This window comes from Globicephala melas, chromosome 10, assembly GCF_963455315.2.
Source record: "Globicephala melas chromosome 10, mGloMel1.2, whole genome shotgun sequence".
Lineage (NCBI taxonomy): Eukaryota > Metazoa > Chordata > Mammalia > Artiodactyla > Delphinidae > Globicephala > Globicephala melas.
In genome coordinates, this window is record NC_083323.1 from 45,344,016 (window position 1) to 45,366,256 (window position 22,241).

The 22,241-nt window shown below is 39.5% G+C and overlaps 1 protein-coding gene across 2 annotated transcripts in view; it reads right to left on the reverse strand.

Annotated features, from left to right (window-relative positions):
- Window positions 1-3,376: 3,376 nt before the first annotated feature.
- The window catches only part of LGR5 (leucine rich repeat containing G protein-coupled receptor 5), a 120,812-nt gene continuing 101,947 nt past the window's right edge, over window positions 3,377-22,241 (reverse strand). For both annotated transcript variants that reach the window (XM_060306524.1, XM_030866275.2), the window contains 10 exons: window positions 19,458-19,529; window positions 19,241-19,309; window positions 19,028-19,099; window positions 15,596-15,661; window positions 14,358-14,429; window positions 11,125-11,196; window positions 10,174-10,299; window positions 8,992-9,137; window positions 7,218-7,301; window positions 3,377-5,998 (listed from right to left, as the gene is read on the reverse strand). In XM_060306524.1, coding sequence (XP_060162507.1) covers window positions 4,911-5,998; window positions 7,218-7,301; window positions 8,992-9,137; window positions 10,174-10,299; window positions 11,125-11,196; window positions 14,358-14,429; window positions 15,596-15,661; window positions 19,028-19,099; window positions 19,241-19,309; window positions 19,458-19,529 — 1,867 coding nt within the window. In that variant the 3' untranslated portion in view covers window positions 3,377-4,910. The remainder of the gene's footprint in view (window positions 5,999-7,217; window positions 7,302-8,991; window positions 9,138-10,173; window positions 10,300-11,124; window positions 11,197-14,357; window positions 14,430-15,595; window positions 15,662-19,027; window positions 19,100-19,240; window positions 19,310-19,457; window positions 19,530-22,241) is intronic.

Genomic DNA, 22,241 nt, shown 5'->3' on the forward strand with positions numbered 1-22,241 from the left:
AAATTTTTCTTCTTCATTACAGAGATATTCAGAGGAAAAACTCTGAATACATCACTAATCATCAACATCACTAATCATCAGGGAAATGCAAATTAAAACCACAATGAGATATCACATCACACCTTTAGAATAAACAAGAAATAAGTGTTGGAGAGGATGTGGACAAAAGGGAACACTCATGCGCTGTTGGTGGGAATGTAAATTGGTGCAGCCACTGTGAAAGTTCCTCAAAATGTTAAAAATAGAACTACTATATAATCCAGCAATTCCACTTCTGGGTATTTATTCAAAGAAAACAAAAACACTAATTTGAAAAGATATATACACCCTTATGTTCATTGCAGCATTAATTACAATAGCCAAGATATGAAGACAATCTAAGAGCCCATCAACAGATGAATGGATAAAGAAGATGTGGTACATATGCAAGTTGTTACCTGTGCTTCTGACAAATTGGCTATGGGTGGAATGTTCCAAAGACCCCCTCCTGGAGTTCAATACATTTGCTAGAGTGACTAACAGAACCCAGAGAAACATTTTACTTACTAGATGACTGGTTTACTATAAAAGTTTATAACTCAGAAACAGCCAGGTGAAAGAGATGCATAGGGCAAGGTATGTGGAAAGGGCTCTGAGCTTGCATGCCCTCTCCAGACCCTCTCCCCAGATCTGCACATGTTCACCAACCTGGAAGCTCTCTGAACCCCAACCTTTTGGATTTTTATGGAAGCTTCATTACACAGACTGATTGATTAAATCACTGGCCATTGGTGATTGAACTCAATCTCTAGCCTCTCTCCCTTCCCAGGAGGTTGGGGACAGGGTAAGGGGGTGACTGGGGGTGAGGTGGGAGTGGGACTGAAAGTTCCAACTCTCTAATCTCAGGGTTGGTTCCCACAGCAACTGGCCCCCATCCTTAGATCAGTAGGGACTTCCCCAAAGTCACCTCATTAACGTAACAAAAGACACCTTCAGGGCTCTCCTCAGGAAATTCCAAGAGTTTTAGAAGCTATGTGCCAGGAATGGGTAACAAGACCAACTATATATTTCTTATTATAAATCACAATATCACACCTTCTAAGAAGACTAACACAAGAATTCAGCTAAAACATTGAGAATTGAAAAGTTAGCCATTATTTGATCTAACGTCTCCTTCAATATAATGGATTTTCTTTGGTATCCAAGACTTCTGATAAATGAATCGTACTTAGATTAAACCCAACTCTGTCTCCCTGAATTACTCACCAATTGGTTCTTGTTCTCTGAAAGAGTAGTTCAGCTTACTCTATGACTGCCTTTCAAGTGCTATTAAATAAAAATGCAAGTTTTAATACTAGGTCCTCATCTTTGACCTTAGGGAGTCACTTAAATACTTTGACTCACTGTTTCTTCAACTGCAAAATGGCAAGTCCTACTTTGTTCATGTCATAGGGTTGTTGGGAAAGTAACAGTAACCATTTCTTAAATATTTACTATGTTCTAGGTATTAATGAGAACTTTATACACTGAGTTATTAATACTTCTAATCCTATGAGGCTGATGGTATTATTCCCATTTTACTGAGGAGAAAGTTGAGGCTGAGAAAAATTAAATAACTTGGCCAACTACTACAGAGTCATAGGACTAGGATTTGAACACAGTTCTGTCTGGCAGCAAATTCCTGGACTTAATCATTTTACTCTTTGGCCTGCTATGAAAGAAAGTACTTCATAAATTTCAATTATTCAAATATTTCAAATGATTTCCTTTAGCCTTTTCTCCAGGTGAAACATTCTCATTTTTTTTCAGTTATTCCTTGAAGAACTATCATTTCCCCAGCCCATATCATTAGATTCACTGTCCTCATGGAGTAGCATGTTTTTAAGGTTCCCACTTAATATATCCCAGCTAGAATGGTAAGTGATGTCCTAATGTGGCTAGAGTTAGGAACAATATTCCACAATGCTTCTCCAGCTCATAACATGTATGTTCTACCTGTTTCTGAACCCAGACAAGCTAAAGCTTTGTTATCATCCTCCTCAATAGGCTGCAAGGGTCAAACATGCTGGAACTTGCGTCTGAAATGAATGAATCAGTGTAGAATCTGAGTTCAACATCTTTTTTTTTTTTTTTTTTTTTTTGCGGTACGTGGGCCTCTCATTGCTGTGGCCTTTCCCGCTGCGGAGCGCAGTCTCCGGACGCACAGGCTCAGCGGCTATGGCTCACGGGCCCAGCCGCTCCGCGGCATGTGGGATCTTCCCGGACCGGGGCACGAACCTGTGTACCCTGCATTGGCAGGCGTCCTCTCAACCACTGCGCCACTAGGGAAGCCAGAGTTTGTGGATTTTTAAAGAAATAAGTCAGAGTGGATTTTTTTTTCCTTTAAAAAAGTCACACCACTGACTTGCATTTTCTTGAGTGGGAGAGAAAGGGAGGGGTGGGCTGCCGGGACGTTCCTAACTTTGGGTACCCAAAAGCAAGTATGTGGAGAAGAGAGACTGAGATCCACTGCTTCTGAGGCAACTTTCGTATCAGCTGCCTGGGCTAAGAGGTATGAGATTAAGAGCAGTGAGATTATGTTATGGCCCTTGTTTCAGCTGAAGACAAAGTGTAGGCTGCATAGTAGGATCCCACTGGATGCCTGTTAAGTAGGTTAGGTTGAAGCACGTGATTATATCTGATGGATGGGTGGGAAACTCAGTGCCAGGTACCCTGGAGGTGCTCAGTCAATATGGGTTCATCTTAGCAATAATGCTGAGGCTTCAACTACTACTTGATGGTTTCATTTTACAATTTGTACAGGCAGAGCAGGAATCATCATTGAAGCTGGGAGGGTCTAGCACTAGGTGTTTAGAAAAATCATTTCATTCCTTATGTTTTGGGGGATGAGAACTAAAGGGGACTAGTGTATTTCTTTGTGCCCCGAGAATCGCGTGTATTTATCTTTTGGCCTTGACATGGTCATAAAATATGTTTTCTTTAAAGGAAAAATTTACGGAAAACTCATATTCATGTTGAATGATTTTAGGGTTGATTTGTTATTTATGCATTTCTTTCTAATTGTGTTTCTTTCTTTTTACATTGCAAAAGAAGTAGACTCTGGCTATGAAGTCCAAACTATCACTGGGGAAAATGAACTTCACCAAGTCATTTGTCATGACAAAAATGGCTTATCAGTCATAGTTAAAACAATCTAGGAGTTGGTAAAGATATTTTGATTTGTTCTTGTGAAAGATTTACTTCTTAAGACAAGTCCAGAATACTTAAAATACTGAAGTGCAAATACTTAGATAGCAAATGTATTTAAACCTCAAAACTCAAAAACATTTAGGAGACCATGTATTTGCCTATGGGATCAATAAAGCACTTGAAAATATTTTGTTTTATAGTCACACATTTTATTACAAATTTCTTTTATTTTGTACCTAATAGAAAAGCAAGTTTGGAGTCTATTTACAAGTACTATATACATTTACATATATTACATACAGTTAATGAATTTAAAGAAAATGGGCAGAGAAACACAATATATATGGAAGAATATGCCACTGTACATGGTTTATTATCATGGTCCTTAGTATTACTGAATCTTTACTATAGTAATAAATACAGTTCTATATTTACACATCTTATAAAACATCTCATAAATGTATTTTTTTCAATTCCAAGTTAAAACATCTGATCAAAATAAACATGCTTATATAAAAATAAATCTACCTAACAGTCTTTTGGTTTGGATGTAGTGAAGCTAATGTAGTATAATAGAAATTATTAATTCATCCTTTGACCTTTAGTATTTAATAATTTTGCCTTGTACAATACCTAACACATGTATTAAATATGGAATAAGCAGAGAAGTCATGTTCTTGACATCAGGTAGGTTGATCCAAAGACAACATAGCTAAAACCAAGCTAAATAAACAGGATAATATATTACCAAGTTCCTGTTGAGTCAAAAGTGGTTTCAGACATTGTTGCTAAAGCTACTAGAGGTACCTGTGAGAAGTTATGTCAGTGGATTTAGTTTATGCTGTGTCTGCATTTGATTGTTACCTTATGATGCACATCAGTTTGAATCAAGTGATAAAACCTCCTGTGAAAAACGTGCACTCACCCAGCGGGAAAATAATCCCAGGTTGCTTACCGTCTTTTCTGCGAATGTCCATTGCCGGCAATGGAGTTTTCTTCGAACCTCTGGGCACCAAGGAGTTAAAAATGAATTAGACAAGACCTCATCTGTACATCATTGCCTTCATGGCAATTTATGAATTTAAGTTCATTTTCCTTTCAAAGTATTTGTAAGCAGTTTTATTCCACTGAGGGTGGAACCATCTAGTGCTGATACCTAAAATCTAGCATCTCTAAAAATGATGTGACTATGAATGAATTAATAGTGCCTTATGTTATCCATTCACAGCGGTATTGGTGACCTGGAAGGATCCTTTCTGAGGAAAGGTGATGCAGTACTAAAACATCTCCACATGGTCATTAAAATGAAATCCTACTGGTCACAACCATTACTTAGTAATGTAGGCCATTTAAAAACTTTTATTTTCCTAATACCTCCAACCATATATGAAGGGGTTTTCTGGTTTAAAACCCCTTTCGTAAGCAAGTGAGTTGAAAAAGAATTAAATTGAAATCATGGAGAATTTTTTGAACATTTCAATCTGTTTTTAAAATATTTATATATATTTTAGGCTTACCTGAAGAGTGTGACTGAGTTATATAGCTTGAACGAGTTATATAAGCAGCATTTAGACTTATTTTTCACTCTCTTGTATCAATAATTATCAGCTTTTTGACACTGAGAGGTTTTTTTTTTTTTTTTAAATCAAGTTTCCACTCAGCTCTTTTTAGTTACTGCTCTGATATACTCAACCTCACATTTTTGGGTTTTCAATTTTTGAAAACTTTCTCTCACATATTAATTAGAGACATGGGACAAATGCCACAGATGAAAGATGACAGCTTTCGGTCATCGGATAAGCTGGTGGTGACCCAGAATTGGAAGGCAGGTCATAGGGTCTGCTGGCACTGGTGAAGGTTACCAAGGCCTGGGTTGAGTCACAGGACTGTTTCTCAACATCATCAGAGTTAATAGACATCAGGCTTGTGTGTTTCGATCTTGTCCAGAAGTGGGTTTGCTTTCCCAGGCTCCCCAGATCCTCCTTAAAATGAGGATTGAAGAGGATGTAGAGAAGGGGATTGAGACATGCAGGAAGGGGGACAATCACCAGAAGGATAAACTTAATTACTTCAGGGCTGATGAATGTGAGGTTCAGTAAAGAGGAGAAGGACAAGAAAGCCACCGGGCAGTAAAGGATACAGTTGGTGAAGAGCAACAGAGCAATGTGCTTCACCATAGAACAGTCCCAAATATTCTCCAGGTCTCCCTTTTCCAAATTGCAGTAGAGCTTGGTGTAGGCAATGGTCATCACGAGGAAGCAAAGGGAATTGAGCAAGACGAGGGCCACCATGTAGCCTGTGGCGCTGGGCTCCCCAAAGGGCAGCGGCAGGCAGAGCGGGGAGGCGCTGTACTCGCTGCCGCCCAGCAGAGGAACCGCGGCGATGGTCGCCGCCAGCATGGCGCAGAGCGCAACGATTGCTTTCAGACTGGAAAAAGGAGTTTTCGTTTCGAATTTTGCAGAGCATTTCACAGAGAACCCACGCTCCAGGGCTGCCAGGGTAAGCAGGAAAACCGAGGATTCCGAAGCAAAAATGGACAAAAACCCGACGACCTGGCAGCCGACCCCCTGCTCCCACCACGCACCGTGCTGCGCAAAGCTGCCAAAAGTAAAGGCATCCACGCCAGCCAGCACAGCACTGGAGACCCCCGTGAGCATGTTCACCACGGCTATTAACCCAATTAACAGTTTTACGGAGGAAATGTACAGAGGGGCTCTGAACACGGTTGAAGTCACCAGGGCATTACACGTCAGGGCCAAAACTGCTATGGTCCACACTCCAATGCGGATCAGCCAGCTACCGAACAGGTATTCGCAGAGTTTGAAAGGGCCTAGAGGTCCAAGGAAGAAAAAGACTGGGTATCAAATTAGGGTTCACAACTTTTGCCAAATTACTTCTTTGTTTCTCTTGTTAGGACACCAAGAGATAGAGACCAGTAACAGCCATGGTAACACACAGTTCCCTTATGGCATACTCCACTTTATTAAACCACTATTTAACATAAAGGTGAATATACCGGGTGCCCAGATTTTCAAGCTATGCCCAGAGAAATGGAGCCGGGGAGTTTAAATCACTGCATTCAGGTCCCCCAAATACAGCAGTGTGAGGGCCAGGTAACAAGTCAGATCTCTGGTTTTTGTTTTTTTTTTAATAAAGTTTTTTTTTTGTTTGTTTGTTTGATGTGGACCATATTTAAAGTCTTTTTTGAGTTTGTTACAATATTGCTTCTGTTTTTTTTTGTTTTGTTGTTTTGGTCTGGAGGCATGTGGGATCTTTTCTCCCCGACCAGGGATCGAAGCCGCACCCCCTGCATTGGAAGGCGAAGTCTTAACCACTGGACCACCAGGGAAGTCCCTCCTGGGCGTTTTATGATATTTGTCCAGAATGCTTCAAGAAAGGTTCTGTAAACAGGGAAGGAGAATCCTAGGGAAATACTCAGTGATGTTAGAAGAGGAAGTATGAAGGTGCATTTCATGAGAATGTCATCTTAGGTTTACATTGACGTTTGACGTTTAGGTGCAAGGAACCATCAAATTGTTGAAAATGAAATATCAACCCTCCCCAGCTGTCTTTTTTTTTTTTTTTTTTCAACTGGCCTATCCTATTTCAGGGAATGGGACAAACAATTAAGTGAATAATATATATAGTTTTTACTTATCTCTAAAACTATTATTTGCTTTAACCAAATAGCTATTTAGAGAAGACTTACAAGAAATCACTGTCAAAAATCAGTGATTACATGAAGCAAGACTGTTGCATACCAGACTAAATAGCTAATATTATTTTAAAAATTACATATACTTCTAACTATAAGATTGTTTCTTTCATTTCCATTAATCTGAATCAAAAGTCTCCTACAAAGATCCTATTTATGAATGGAGACCAACTCCAGGGAACGAACATTTGTATTTTAAAGGTCCCCATGGGGTGGGATATTGATGAGCTGCAAAGATGGCACAGATTTTGCCTTGAAGTGTAGCCAAATGTCCCTGATGGCCTCAGAATTAAGGGTGGGTACTGCTGTTGAGCAGTTCTGATGCCTTTCTCACCTGGGGAAGGTGAGCATTGCACCGAATGAAGGGCTTTCAGGTCTTCCTCAAAATCAAGCAGGAAATCTTCAAGATCACGCTCATCTGCAGGAATGAGAAGTTCTGGAATGATTAGTTCTGTCTCTCTTTTCAGGGGCCAACTTCCAGGGAGGAGAGTCCTGGATTGCCCTAGAGACATGAAATGTCACAAAGGGAACTGAGGGTCAGACATCCCACTTTTCCCTGGGCTTTCTTGCAAGTCTATTATAAAATTGCTTTGGGATGTTCTACTCAAGCTACTATATGACAGAATTTCAGCAGAACTGGGGGCAAGGGACAGTAACCCTGGACTCCCTGTCATAACGTCGAAGCTCTCTCATTCTGTTCTTGTTCCCTGGAGCTCACGATGGCCCCAAATTGCACTGACCTAAATTAGAGAGAGAGCGTGGGCCTCTCCATTCAGTGGAAGAACCACTTTATCCAATTTTCTAACACTTAGATAGCTATAGTGCAAATGTTCTGAGCTGTGTTTTCTGAGTACAAGAGGGAGAATTAGTAAGTTTCAATCTTTCTGGGGAATTCTGCTTAACAGAGGACAAATCAAGTAACTGGTGCTTGGATTAGCTATCCATGAAACAGGAGTTTTGTGATCTAACACACTTACTGATTTAATTGGTCTGGGGTGAGGTTTGGGCACCAGTGTTTTTTAAAAGCTTCTGTGTGATTACAATATATGGACCAGGGTTTTAAATCGTTGTCCTTGAAAATAAACTCCACGAAGAACCTTGTCTCTCTCGTTCATTGTGTGCCTCTAGGGCATAGAACAGTGCCTGGCACACAGTAGACACTCTAATTGTTTATTTTTTTGGGGGGAGGGTTGAATAAATATAGTAGAAATTAGGGTGGGTGAGGCAGAAAAAGCAAAAATGAAAGCAAGAACAAGAGCAAGACATGTGCTGTAGCCTAAAATAAAAAAGCCAAGGGCTATAATATCAGCTCCTTAATCAGGTCTGTGTGCAGGAAGAAAAGTTAAGATAATGTGCAGACAGACTGAATCGTACTTGCTTGGGAATCAACAAATCATTAAGACCCAAAGGAAGAAAAGCCAGTCTATTTAGACTCTGTGCAAACTTGCAAGGTTGGCAGGGAAAGGAAATTGGGGGCTGCTCAGAGCACTGCCTCATTACCACAGGTGTGGTTTGAGGTACATTGTTGTCTATTTAAGTCAGGTCTTGCTTCAAGGAAAGCCAAGTGCTTTACAGACATTATTTCATTTCACTTTCCTGACAGCTAGCCTTTGTGGGGTGTAGGTGGGGAAGAATGTTTTAGGATTAGTTGGATAAGAAGTTGGATTCTTAAGCCCTTCTGCTGAAATATGGAGGCATCTAAAATGTCTATATCCTCCATTCCCCACTGGGGTTTAAGAATAAAAATAGATTGTATTTTCTGGAGAAAAAAGCGCAGAAGCATGTTTGAAAAAGTTATCCACAGGGATAAGGCCCTCAAAAAAGTTTATGAAAATATTGATAATCAGTTTTAATATTTACCCCTGAGGACAATATGTGCTAAAAGGGATCTAATTGTAAATATAAGTATTAAGAAATCCCTTAGAGAAAAGATGACTTTTTAGAATGAATCCTAAAGGAGTTTTCTCTTTCTCTAAGAATCTTTAAAAAGTGGGATTGATCCTCAACTTGCTGGACTTGGGACTTGTTTGGAGTTCAGATGATCTGCTCGATGACTTTTCAAGCCCCGTTCAGACACAATTTCATCACAGTGACATAGCAGCTCTTACCTTGAACTTGAAACATTCCAGCATCTTTCTTATGAAGGTCATCTGCACTGCTGTTGTCGCCTTTATTCCATTGATTAGAAATTTTATAGACATTTTCACATACTCCAAATGCACAGCACTGATATGCATAAGGCATTTCTATAACCCTTTGAATGAACAAAACCAAACAAAAACACACACTTAAAGAAATAGATTGTTAAATACAGTGCTCATCTTTCACTTAATAATTCTGCCTGTGGATCTTAGCTTTAATAAGTAATCTAAAATATTAACTATGTGCATAAAGATGTTGATTACAGTGCTATTCATAACAACGGAGTTATTAAAAATTATTGCCATGAAATGTTGACAGTTGCTGAGGCCGAGTGATGGATATATTATTTTCTCTACTTTTGAGTTTGAAGATTTCCATAATAAAAACACTAAAAAATGACTGTTAGGAAAATTGTAACACCATTAAAAAGTGCTTATGCTATGACATAACGTAAAGTGACAAAAAGGTGATATAAGTTTGTATACGTACTGTGATTCTAACAATTAAAAATACATTGGAAACAAAATCTGGAAGGAAATAACATAAAACTTTGTTTAAGGGTATTTGTAGACATTTTTTCCTCTCTTTCATTTTCTAAACTCTCTTTTGGGGTTATGGTTTTAAAGTATGTAAAAAGTACTGTGGTTTAATATATATACAGAATATATATATGTGTATATACATATATATATGTGTATATACATATATATATATAATCTTTCAAGGGACTTTATCGCTAATAAGTGTAACAGGTTTTAAAGAGCATTACTTAAACAAATATTAATTTAGTACATTTTATTAGAACATATACATAAGCAAGACGAATTTAAACATGTCAACAGGAGTACAATTATGTTATAATGTTATTTAATTACATGTCCTAGTTTGTATCTCACGGATCAATGGTTTTCAAACTCTTTCCATGAACTCTGTGGTTCCAGGAGGCATCTTTGAAGAAGGAAGGAAGTGTGGTCAGGAAGACACGTTCTTCCACTCCAGGGCTTGTCCTAACAATGCCCCAGGGGTGGGGGACTTGAAGGCATGAAATGCAATTCAAAAGAGTCCCATAAATTTTGAAAACCACTATAACACGTCTATTGTTTCACATGACCACAAATGTATCTTATTAGTTTTAATGACAAACTCACTTGAGTTCTGGAAAGTTTTCAGATGATATCAAGCTCTGTAAGGCATGATTTCCTGTTAATTTTAAGTGAGTTAAACCATGTAACCCAGTTACAGGAAAAGACGACAGGCGGTTGGATGATAGGTCCCTGCAAAACATCAAACAACAATTGGCTTTTAGTCTGTGTTAGCATAAAATGATTATGTTAAAAAAGCAACCTAAAGATGATTAAACTGCTCCATAAAAACTTCTAAGCAGGGTCCTTCCTCTTAATGGTAAAAGGAACCATTTTGGTTTTAGCTCCTGAACAACTCTTCTATTTACCATCAGAATTGCAGGAGAAAAATGTTTTAATCACATCCAAATTGTAATTTCTACATTCAGCTTAATTCTGCCAGATGGGGACATCGAAAATCAAGTGGAGGGTGCTACACATAATTTGAAAAGTGGTGCTGACTAGATCAAGTTAGGGGTGAGGGGGAAAACATTGTTGGGGGTTTATTTTCTTCCTTCTCGCCATAACTTCTGTCTGACCAGTTCCTTCTTTGTCTCTGAGACACAGGAGAGAGGGAGAGGAAAGAGCAAGAGATGGAAAGGGAGGGAAAAAATGGACAGGAAGATTTTCTGTTAGTCAGGATGGCAAACTGTAAAATGAAAGACCTTTAGAACTGAACTGATTACTTAGTCCATTCCACCTGATGGCTCAGCAAAATTGGAAAATTTCACCTCAATCACCAGAACCAGCTGTCACCCAGATGGTCATTTATCCACATAAGGACGCACATGGCCTTGGAGGGGTGGGGGGTGGGAAGTGGGGTGTTCCTTTCTGGTGTGATCCAGCTCCAGTGCAGGAGACACTGAGGGCTGGGCGTTCTGTGCACTCGGGCTTTTTCAGCAAAACCAACATTTTTGATTAATCAGATGGGGCCCAATTATTAAAAGACATGCCATAAACAAGTCATGAAATACTCACAGCTTTCTTAGAGATGGCAAAGTGGAAAATGCATTGGGGTGAATAATGGCAATTTTGTTCCAAGCTAAATTCCTATTAAAAAAAAAAAAAAAAGGCAAGTGAGAGGATTATGTGAAAGAAGACTGTGTGAAGTTTTACCATATATATTCATTCTTCTAACAAAATGTAATTTCCATTCAGGACAGGAGCAATTAACTTATCAAATCATCTTTCAGAGGCAGATATTAATAGTATAAAATGATGAAAGAGAATTTTAAAGCAACCTTGTTTAAATCAATCCAGGAAAATCCTTCAGGTGGATACTTCAGATTTTACTCTCTTCTTGCTAAAAAGTTGACTTTAACATGGTTGTAAAATTTTATTAGGGCATTTCTAACATGAGTAGGGGTCAGGGAATTGGAAGAGACAGGAACTTCTGAGGCTCTTCCTCTGACAGGCAAGTAAATTTTAAGTTATAAAATGTCCCCGGATATGTAATGAAACTCAACAAAAATTTGTGTACATTGTCCATGTATGTCAGGCCTTAAGAGAAACACAGAGATACTTTAAAAAAAAATTCCCAATAAAGAGAATGGACATTTAATTCTTTTTTTTTTTTTTTTTTTGTGGTACGTGGGCCTCTCACTGTTGTGGCCTCTCCCGTTGCGGAGCACAGGCTCCGGACGCGCAGGCGCGGCGGCCATGGCTCACAGGCCCAGCCGCTCCGCGGCATGTGGGATCTTCCCGGACCGGGGCACGATCTCGTGTCTCCTGCATCGGCAGGTGGACTCTCAACCATTGCGCCACCAGGGAAGCCCCTGGACATTTATTTCTTAACTGGGAAATGAAGAAGAGAGGGGCTAGCATATGTTAGAAATAAAAGCCTTTGATAACAAAATCTACAATTTATTGAGAAATAAAATTCACTCACCCCTTCCCTCCACAGACATATATGTAATGAAATGTAGATAATTTTACAGGAATAAGAAATTTCACATTTTAGAAAAAGAGCAATGAACTTAAAATTCGTATTTTTAAAATTCATAACTCAGAAGGGAACTAAAGTGTAGACATTTGAGGAAACTGAAAGTGATCACTGTCAACTTTTCTCTAGCACAGAAAAGTAATTTATTCATGGTGTTGGGCCCTCTGAGTTACTTAGGATAAATGGTATTCACAGAACATTTACATTCTCATTTGAAAGGCCCCTGAACTGGGGAAAACTGGAAGCCTTTTTAGTTTTCTCCTTTCATCGATGGCAGAACAAAAGAAAATTCCAGCTAACGAGGGGAAAGAATGGCATGGAAGGAGTGGGAAAGCTACAAATGGGAATTGGGCAGGAGACTGTCTTCTGTTGAGCTGCTCATCAAATACGTGTCCAGTGAGGGTTGCAAGCCCTGCCATCTGCACTAGATGCTGGGGATAAGAAGATGAAAAAATTCTTGTCGTTTTCAGGTAGGGCGTGGTGTACCTGATGGCGGTGCTGAGTGCTGAGTCCTGTAGCAGAGAATGTGCAAAGCACATCAGAGTGGAGAGGGCTCAGAGACAGGAGATGTTGTTCTTATGGGATGGACAGGGGCAAGTTAAGAGTGGGGAGGAATCCAATGGGCGACAGGACCAGGAGAAACAATGGTCCATGTGTCAAGGGACTGGGAACTGGTGGGTGAGAGATAAAGGTGTTCCAGGGGGTTGGAATCAGATTCTGAAGGATGGTGCTTGGAAGTTTGGTTTTGGTATTGAAGACAATAGGGGAATAACAGAAGATTTTTGAAGCAGGGAAGTAACATGATTCAATTTCTACTTAAGAAAAATTCTCTTTGGAGAATGAGATGAATGGGTAAAGACTGATGGTGGAAAGTCCAGTAAGGAGGGTGATGACAGTGATCTAGGAGAGTGATTCATGGGTCTTTGGTGAAGAATATTTAAGTTCTACTCTCTTAGCAAATTTCAATTGTACAACACAGTATTATCAAATATATCAATCTTTGATATATTTGAAAAAGAACTAACTTTTGGAAAGAGCCAGAACTCCAACCTGGTGAACAAGGCAGGTAATAAAAGTAGGTAATGTACAATATCTTTGTTTCACATTTATTTTAAAAAGTTAAAGAACTTCACAAGCCGATTTTAGACCAAAAGTAAGGAAAGGGCAACACAATTAAATTCAGAGCAAGATGATTTTCAAAGTGAATTTCTGGGAGAAACTGATTCTCCAAGGTGAATTTAAAATGTTTTGAGGAATGGTATTATTTTATGAAGGTATAGTCTCTTAAATGTTAAGAAAAACTTTAGGAAAGAAAGGGTTTTTAACAACATCCTGCAGTTTAAACATTACATATTGTCATCGTTCACCAAAATTACACTGAAATCCAGTTTCGGGATGGAAAAAATCTGTCATGCACAAAAAACCTGTTACCGTTTTTTTTAAACTTATGGTTAATATATGGTATTTTCAGGTAGTGTGTGGTCTACCTGATGTCAGTGCTGAGTGTTGAGTCCTGTAGCACAGAATGTGCAAAGCACATCAGAGTGGAGCAGTAGTTATGGTATTTTCAATATATATTAATATATATAATAATCTATTATAGTATATATTAAAATATATTATACATTTACATAATATATTAATATCTATAATATATGTCAAATATATGGTATTTTCAATCATAAAATGGAATTTAATATTTACAAATCTTAGTCATCTGAGCAACAGAAGCATTTTCCAGGACAGTTGTGCTTAAACCTTAGTGTACTTGTTAAAATACCGATTCTCAGGCCCTACTCCAGAGGGTCTAACTCATGAGGCAAGTGAGAACCTGAACTCTGCATTTTTTTACAGTCACCTCCAGGTGATTCTTAAGCACTTAGAGAGACTCACATTGAAAAACTGTTTGACCAGGAGAGAAAAACAGGCAGGAAGAACTGTGTGGTCACCCCGGTTTTGCAGGCAGAACAATCTCCGCCAATTCCCAGCTAGGAACAGAAACACATTTTGTAGGCAGTTCAATAGCTTGGCCTCCTTCCCCTTTATCAGAGTTTCACGTCTGCTGACTGGCAGAGGGCAGATTGCAAATTTACTGCTTTTGAACCTGTTCCTGGAAATGATCATGAGCAAAATATTTGCCTTCTCCTAGCAGATACATGCACAAAGGCCCAACAGTACAAGTATAGAGTGAAAAGAAAATATTAGGGGAAGACCCAAAAGAGATAAAAAGTGCTCGATGTTGGGGAAGCTGCCGAGAGGAAGTACTCACAGAGAGCGGAGGCTAAACAACTGCTGGAAGGTGTTGGCTCGAATTTCACACATTTCATTATGTCGCAGGTCTCTGAAATGACAGGTTCCAAAGATTCATTTCAGAGCCACAGGTTTCAAAGATTAGTCTTCAGAGAACTTTTACAGAGGGGTCACCTGCCCTCAGTCACAGGAACACATGAACTACGACTACCGAGTGACACTGAGAAAAATTTCTTTTTGTTTAAAAAAGAACACTGCAATGTATCCACATAAAAAAGTATTGCCTCTCTTTCAAAGCCGCTCTTCCCTTTGGGTGAATCTGAAGCTATATTCTAAATGCCAACATCATTCAAACACCTTGAGGATGCCTCTCTCTGCCCTCTGAGTCTTTCTTATATCCTTGGAGGGTCTTCAGGAGTGTCAAGTCGTTACCTTTCAAGGTGGATTTTTTTTCCCCTCCCTTCCTCGCCCAAAGGCATTCGGAGAAAAATTAAGCAGAAAAGGATAGATGGTTAGTATTGTTTTGACCAAAACCAAAGCATGACTATAAAGCAACAACGCTGATGTTTTATGGAGGATGCAATTTTCAGAGAGGAATTCTAAAATGTTTCATGCATAAGTAGCATCAATGGCACCTGAAATACGACTAATACGGCACCTCTTCTGAAGCTTACTATCGTGATTTAGAATAGAAATTTTTTTTTTTTTTTTTGGCCGCACGCACGGCTTGCTGGATCTTAGTTCCCAGACCAGGGATCAAACCTGGGCCCCCGCAGTGAAAGTGCCAAGTCCTAACCACTGGACCGCCAGGGAACTCCCATGAAGGTTACTATTGTGAAGCAAACATACCAACAAAAGTACCCCCATATTAAAACGTAATGCCATGCATATGAGCCTCACTTGTGTTCAGGAAAAAAAACAAAACAAAACAAAAATAATGCCACTCATTGGAGGTGTAAGTTCAAAAAAGTTCCAAAGCTCAAATAAACCCAGTTCATTACTATACCAGGTTAGGAAAAAAAAAAAACCCACAACATACTAAATGCCTTACTTATAGTATAATGCATGGTAAAATAATATCGTCTATGTCTCCCAACTTTACAGACATCCTATACAGTCACAGCTCCTGTGTGTAAGAAGGGAAAGCATCACATGTCTCCCCAGTGAACCACAGGGTAAGCAAACCAATGACCCCTGGAAATGTGAGTTTTGGCTCTTGGTTTGCGCTTGGTGACTTAGAGACTCTTACAGACATACATTTTCTGAAGCTTTCGGCAGACTGAAAAACTGGGTAAATCTTCTAGCAGGTTATAAGATAGATCTCTGAAAAACAGAAGGTACAAAAGGGAAAAATCTGTTACATATTAATTGTAAGGAAACATGCTTTGCTCTCTTTTCCCCTCCACCATGATCTAGCTCCCAAAGGCAGACTATGAACTTTTCCCCAGCCCTGATGTGCAGCAGGTAGTCATAGGCATTATTAGATTAAGCAGTAGATTCAGATGTCAACTGAAATGTAACTGTTATACTTCTTTAATTGATTTAAATAATTTACTTAATGAATTTATTTATGTTTTGTTAGTGATGATCTACAATGTTCTAGCTATTATCTTACAGAAATGAGTACAAATTAAATTAAATAATTGTGCCTCTGTTTCTAAGAGCTGCTGTATCTGTGCAGTTGAGAGAATCATTGTTGGTTCTTTTCTAATCAACAGAAAAAGAATCCCAACAACAATTCAAAACATAGCACTAACTTTGAAATCAATCATTACAAGGGGGGAAAAAGAATCTAAGAAAGTCTTCAGCCCAAACTCAACAAATTACAGAATAACAAAAACATCTGGACATATTTATAGTATAATATAACTAATCTGAAACAAGCCATGGTAATTTGCAGAAAGCTTAAAAAAAGAAAGCTGGTAGATAAAGTAACAGATATATATATATATACATATATATATATATATATAAAAATCTTGCCTCATGTTTTAAAAGTTATCAGTTAATCAACTAACTCACTTTCATGCCTGATTCTAATTCTTAAAACCAGATCACCACTATGCAACTGAAAAATCCATATTGTTTTCTGAGAGGGTTTTAAATTACTTTATTTTTGAAATTGATCACTTTATCTTACATTTATTGAATAAATAGAACTTAAGTAGAAATACAGTTCAATTTACTACACATGAATAATTCAGATAAAGCTGTGTGCAAACACAAATTTGTAGTTTACACTAGAGATTTGAAAGACCAAACCAAACCAAACCAAACCAAAACAAAAATGCCCCACACCTATGCACAAATACAGCCGATTAACAATATGGTGTGTATTTTTGGAAAGTAGTGAATGTGATAAAATGGACACACATATTATCAAAGCTGATAATAATCTGGTTCACTCATTTCCACAGACAGCAAGGGGAACAATCCTTCCTGTGTAATTCTTAGTAGAGGGTACATGAAACCTTCTTCTACATAAAGACACAGTGTCACCACCTTCCTACCTATTACCTAATGATTTTCATGGCTAGCATTGATCAAGCACTTCTTATATATAGACACTGTGTTTACAGCTTGACCTGAATTATTTCATTTAATCTTTGTGGTCACCTTATGAAGGAAACATCTGTGTTGATTCCCATACAAAGCAAAGACTAAGATCACCAGCTAGTAAGTGGGGAAAGCCACACACAGTCAAGTCATTCCCATGGAGAAGAAGCAACTTGGAGGCAAAATCAGTCATGTACAGTGACATTGCCTCATGTAACAGCTACTCAGTGGATGACGCAGCCAAAGGAAGAGAGCTCTCAGACCTGTACTTCCAGAACAGAAAGCAGAGTGGAGTAAATGTCATGACCCCGGGTTCTACTATCAACTTTAATTCTACTTCGTTGATATGCTGGATGAAGCACTGATGTCTTTTTCAATTCTCTTCTTTAATGAGAAGATACTTGCTTTGCTGATCTTGCAGGGTTGTTGTGAAGAGCAAATCAACGCTACAGGTTGATGTGCTTTGAAAATGGCCGGATACTGCCATTAATGCAGTTGCTGTCTTTCAGGCCTTTCTAGGTTTCCACTCCAGGAAAGAATAATGGTGTAAAGGAAGCGAGAAAGACGATGATAAGAGCTAACATGGTCGAAGAGTTTGCAGTGCTCCAGGTGCTGGTCTAAGTGTTGGACGTGTAGTAACTTATTGCGTCCTCATGACGATCCCCTGAAGGAAGTGGCTACATCTCTTATTTTATAGGCTGGGAAATGGAGCCCCGGAAGGGATAAATAACTCGCTCAAGATACTGTGATAGCATAGAGGCCGGATTTGAACCAGAAAAATAGACCCCAGAGCTTCTGCTCTTAATCAGTTCGCCAGTCAGCCTCGGTGTATGCAGCTTTAGACCCGGGTGGTTTACCGTTCGCTGTGTGACATACTGGAGACAGATGCGATATAAATACTGGCTCCCTGTTTATTAGTTACAGTATGTGAAATCCTGGTCATGTTACTGAGCCAGCTTCCTGAAGAAAGGAGGATAATTATGCTTATTCTTGGTGTGGTGGGCAGAATTCGAAGACGGCTACTGAGATTTCCACCACCTGGTGTCTATACTTGTTCTCCCAGTTATTCAATCAAACCATCTGCATTTGAATTCGAACTCTGCTACTTTCTTGCAGTGTGATTTTGACAGATGTACTTTACTTCCCTAATTCTCTCTTTCCTCACCTGTATCTATACCTTCTAGGGAGATACGAGGTGAGGAAGAGGAGACTTGTTCTTAATCCCCTTCCTTTATACATGAACGACTCACTTTAAGGCTGTTATGTGGTTTATTGCAACTCCTATCACTGAGCAACTGCGGCCTGAAAGTGACGTAGTGGGCTGGGGAGAGGGGAAGGCAGAATCACTGAAGAACGTTCCCATTCTTCCACTTGACATTTGTAGAGCTGCTTGTAGTTCTGTTACTCCGGAAAGCTTGTGCTGGAATCACAGGCGTTCGACTGCCGCAGAAGTCTGCCATGTGAGAACAGAGCCATGCGAGAGACTAAGGGTGCTTTCACTACATCCCAGCAGTGCTTGAGAAGGAGATCACAGGGCGTTGAGGGGGGAGGCTGAACATGGAAGGTCAGAACAAGGCTCTCCCAATTCCTATAAACTACTTTTTGTAAGATGTGGGAAGGGCAGAGGAAAAAAGCCCCAAGTCAACAGAAATAACATATGCAAGCTGTTTAGCCATTAGATGAAACATTAGAACATGGCACCAGCAACTATACCGGAAGAATGTTTGCTTGCCTTTATCAAGGTCTGTGTGGGTCTGATAATTTTATTTTGGCATCCATATTGGGTTTTCGATCCATGATTTTCTTTTTTTTTTTTTCCTGCCCTGCAGAGGATTTGGGGCTGGGGGCAATGAAGTTATTTTGGCTTGTTCACATCCATTTTCTGAAGGGAAATGTGTGCTAGTTGAAACTCTAATGGGAGACTGTTTGGGACTTGGAAACAAGGGGTACGTCATTGCCATTATTACCAGGGTCACATCTGAGAGCCACCTCCCTGGCCCCGAGTAGGCAAAGGAGGCCTGACCTCCTGAAAACCTGCGAGGAAAGAACTTTCTCCTCTTTTAAAGGATTATTGAAATAATGTTGGTCATTTCACCCCCGTTTACACAACATTATTGCTTTACTGACACGCACAGCACTTGGAGATTCGGTAACTGATCGCAGACAGTTTGAGGAAGAGATGAGATCTGTGCTCCAGTTAAAGTCCTGTGGAAACACAAACCAGACATCATTCTTGTATTTAGGCATCACACAGTGACATATTTTGATTCACTGATGTTAAGACTGGTCAGGCTTGAAGGGTAGTGCAAGTTCTGGGCAAAGTCAAGAGCCTACTCAAGTACTTACAGACTCTCCAGGCTCGCGGTACCAGTTAGATCAGGAAATTCAGTTATTTGTGAGGCACCATTCAAAGTCCTAGAAGGAGGAGTACATGAGTATTACTGGGAGAAGATTCTAGGAAGGGGTCATTTTTATGGCCATTTCAAAGCACTTGAAATGTTCATTTGGTCTTCACAGCAACCTTGCAAAGGGAAAATGTTCTGTAAGAGAAATAAACACTTACAGTATTCTTAGTTCAGGTAAATGTTGAAAAGCAGATCTCCCAACAACCTGGATAGGGTTGTCATAGAAATGTCTGAAAAAATCCAAAGACCAACGTCTTAGTATAAAACTTGAATGACAAATGAACACCTGTTCAGAATTTCAACAAATGCCTTCAATGTACTTGTGTAATTTTGATTACTTGGTTTCAGGTAAACCTCAAAAGTATTTTCATTCGTATTATGAGACTTTTGCTGAGAAATCCATACTACATAAAATTGAAAATCTCTGACAGCAAGGCAGATATGAATGTCAGCTCCTATGGAGAAAAGCAAGTGAACTGACTACAGTTATACTTAAAGCTCTTCCTCTGCCTCCAATATCTGTGGCCTATCCATTGAGTGGCAAAAGGTAGTTCAAGGTGCTGGCGGTTATATCATTAGCTAAAGAAAGATGAAGTTCTATATAGTCACATGAGGGTCATATCCTCTGGTCAAATCTTATGACACACACACAAAGGATCCTTCAAATTATTTGAGAGGAAATTTGCTACTCTGGGTTTTTGTAACATTAGATTTTAAAAAATCAATGATTGCTCTAAAAGGTAAGATATTATTAGAACTTCAGAAATATTTTGTTTTACAGATGTTTTCAATGTAAAGGTATTTGAACCGCCTGGTCAATGGAGTCCCACAAACAGTTCTTAGCTGAGACATCCTTCCAGTTCAATTAAATTCAACAAATATTTATTGGTGTCTCTTATGCTCAAAGCATGAGGGTAGGTACTGCTTGCCGTTAAAGACTGATTTATTAAGGAGGCTGTCATTAGCTATCTACTATGTGCCTGGCATTATGCTAGATGCTGGGGATGTGAATAAGAATGATAAGGTGTTCCTGCCCTAAAGAAGCTTGGAATCAGTTGGGATAAAACAAACAAATAAGGGGATATGACTCTCTGGTTGACAAAGCATTTTCACATCTAGAGCTCAATTAATCCACCTGCCAACTTTATAAGATCCACGGCATAGACACTTAGGTACTATTTCCCTCATTTTTGGAGGAAGAAGCTGAGGCTCAGATATTTTGGTAAGCTCATTATCTCCCAGAGCTTCAACTTTCTAATCTGTTACACTAAGGTAATAATACTTAGTAGTAGGGTGTGTGTACACATTAAAAGAGCTAACGCACATGTAACATCTGGCACAGGGCCTGGGATATAGTTGTCACTCAACATGCCAAACCCCCGTCCGCACTCCCACCCTCTGACTTCTTCTTTTCCCTTCGATTAGACAACTGGTAAGAGAAAGGGCTAGAGCTGGACTATAGGTCTTTTTTGTTTGTTTTCTCTTGTACATCTTTTTATTATAAATCTTTTTCTAAAATATTTTTATTGAAATATAGTTGATTTACAACGTCGTGTTAGTTTCAGGTGTACAGCAAAGTGGTTCAGGAATATATATATATACACATATATTCTTTTTTTTCATTCTCTTCGATTATAGGAGGACTATACATCTTACAATTTAGAAATGGAGCTGTCCTCAGAATATTACATTATCCCTTATCTACACTATGTGCTTGTTTATATGTAATTAGGTTCATATACCTGCGTGCATGTAAGTACAATGGGCAGCTATGAATACACATGCTTATGTACATAAGGCATAAGTATCACAAACACAAGGCGGAGCTATAGGGTTCTCAGGAGGGAGTTCTCTCATGAGGTCAAGAAAAACTTCATGAAAATGCCATTTGAAATAGACCCTGGAAAACAGAATTTCGACAAGCATAGTTAGGGGACGGAATCATAGGAGCAAAGGAAATAAAGGAGGGGATCTGTCCTATGAATGTAGCTTAGTTGGTCTGGGTTATGGCGTAAGGTAACTGAGGAATGGGTCAGGAGGGTTGGCTGGGGCCATGTGGAAAGCTGAGACTGTCAGGGAAAGGAGTTGGCGTTTAATGTAAACAGACAACACTGACTGTATGTTTCACAGCAAGAGAATGACAACATGGATGCTGTGCTTCCAGGGTGAGCACTGTGCTGGTGGTAGAGGCAGGGGGGTGAGCCTTAGACTGGTAGAAATCTAGAGGTAATGGCTAGCAGAGGGGCTGGTGGCAGAGGGGATGGAAAGAAGTTATGGATAGGATGGGGACCACAGAGGAAGAAATGAGGCCTGGGTAGCCAATGGACAAGGAAAGCAAAGAAATCTGGGTTGGGGGGAGTATGGGCGGGGACGGTAGTGACAGAGATAGACATGGAGGCAGAAGCAAGGACAGAAGAGCTTCCGGGAGAAAACAGTCAAGGCCAGCAAAGAGTGGAGAGAAGTGCTAATAAGTATTGGGGGGCTGTTAGTCCTCTTCAAGGGGTATTAACATATCAAAAGGGTCATTAAGAAAACCAGTCCTGTGGCTTCAAGGAAAGAAGGGGCAAAGAAAGGCAATGCAATCTGCCAACTTCTCAGTACGTAAATACTCTCTAATGAGAACTAATGTTTACTGGCAACAAACTTTAACCCCCTTAGTTTGCCAACATACTGTCAGAACGTTTCAGAAATGATGAATGGTATTTTTTTTTCTCAGTTGTCAGGGCTAATTGGGATTCCAGAGCATTTGTGACAAATGCTACACGGCTCCAGAAAGCCTCTCTATCAAGTTGGCACAGGATGCCGGATATCTGCCAGGAAGTGCTCTAGAGTCCTTTTCAGAAGTCGTCCTTACTCTCCTCCATATTTCAGACCCCCCACCCATGACCTTGGGCCAATACTATGTCCCAAACCTGCCAGTTGTCTTTTAATTAAGAGCCAGC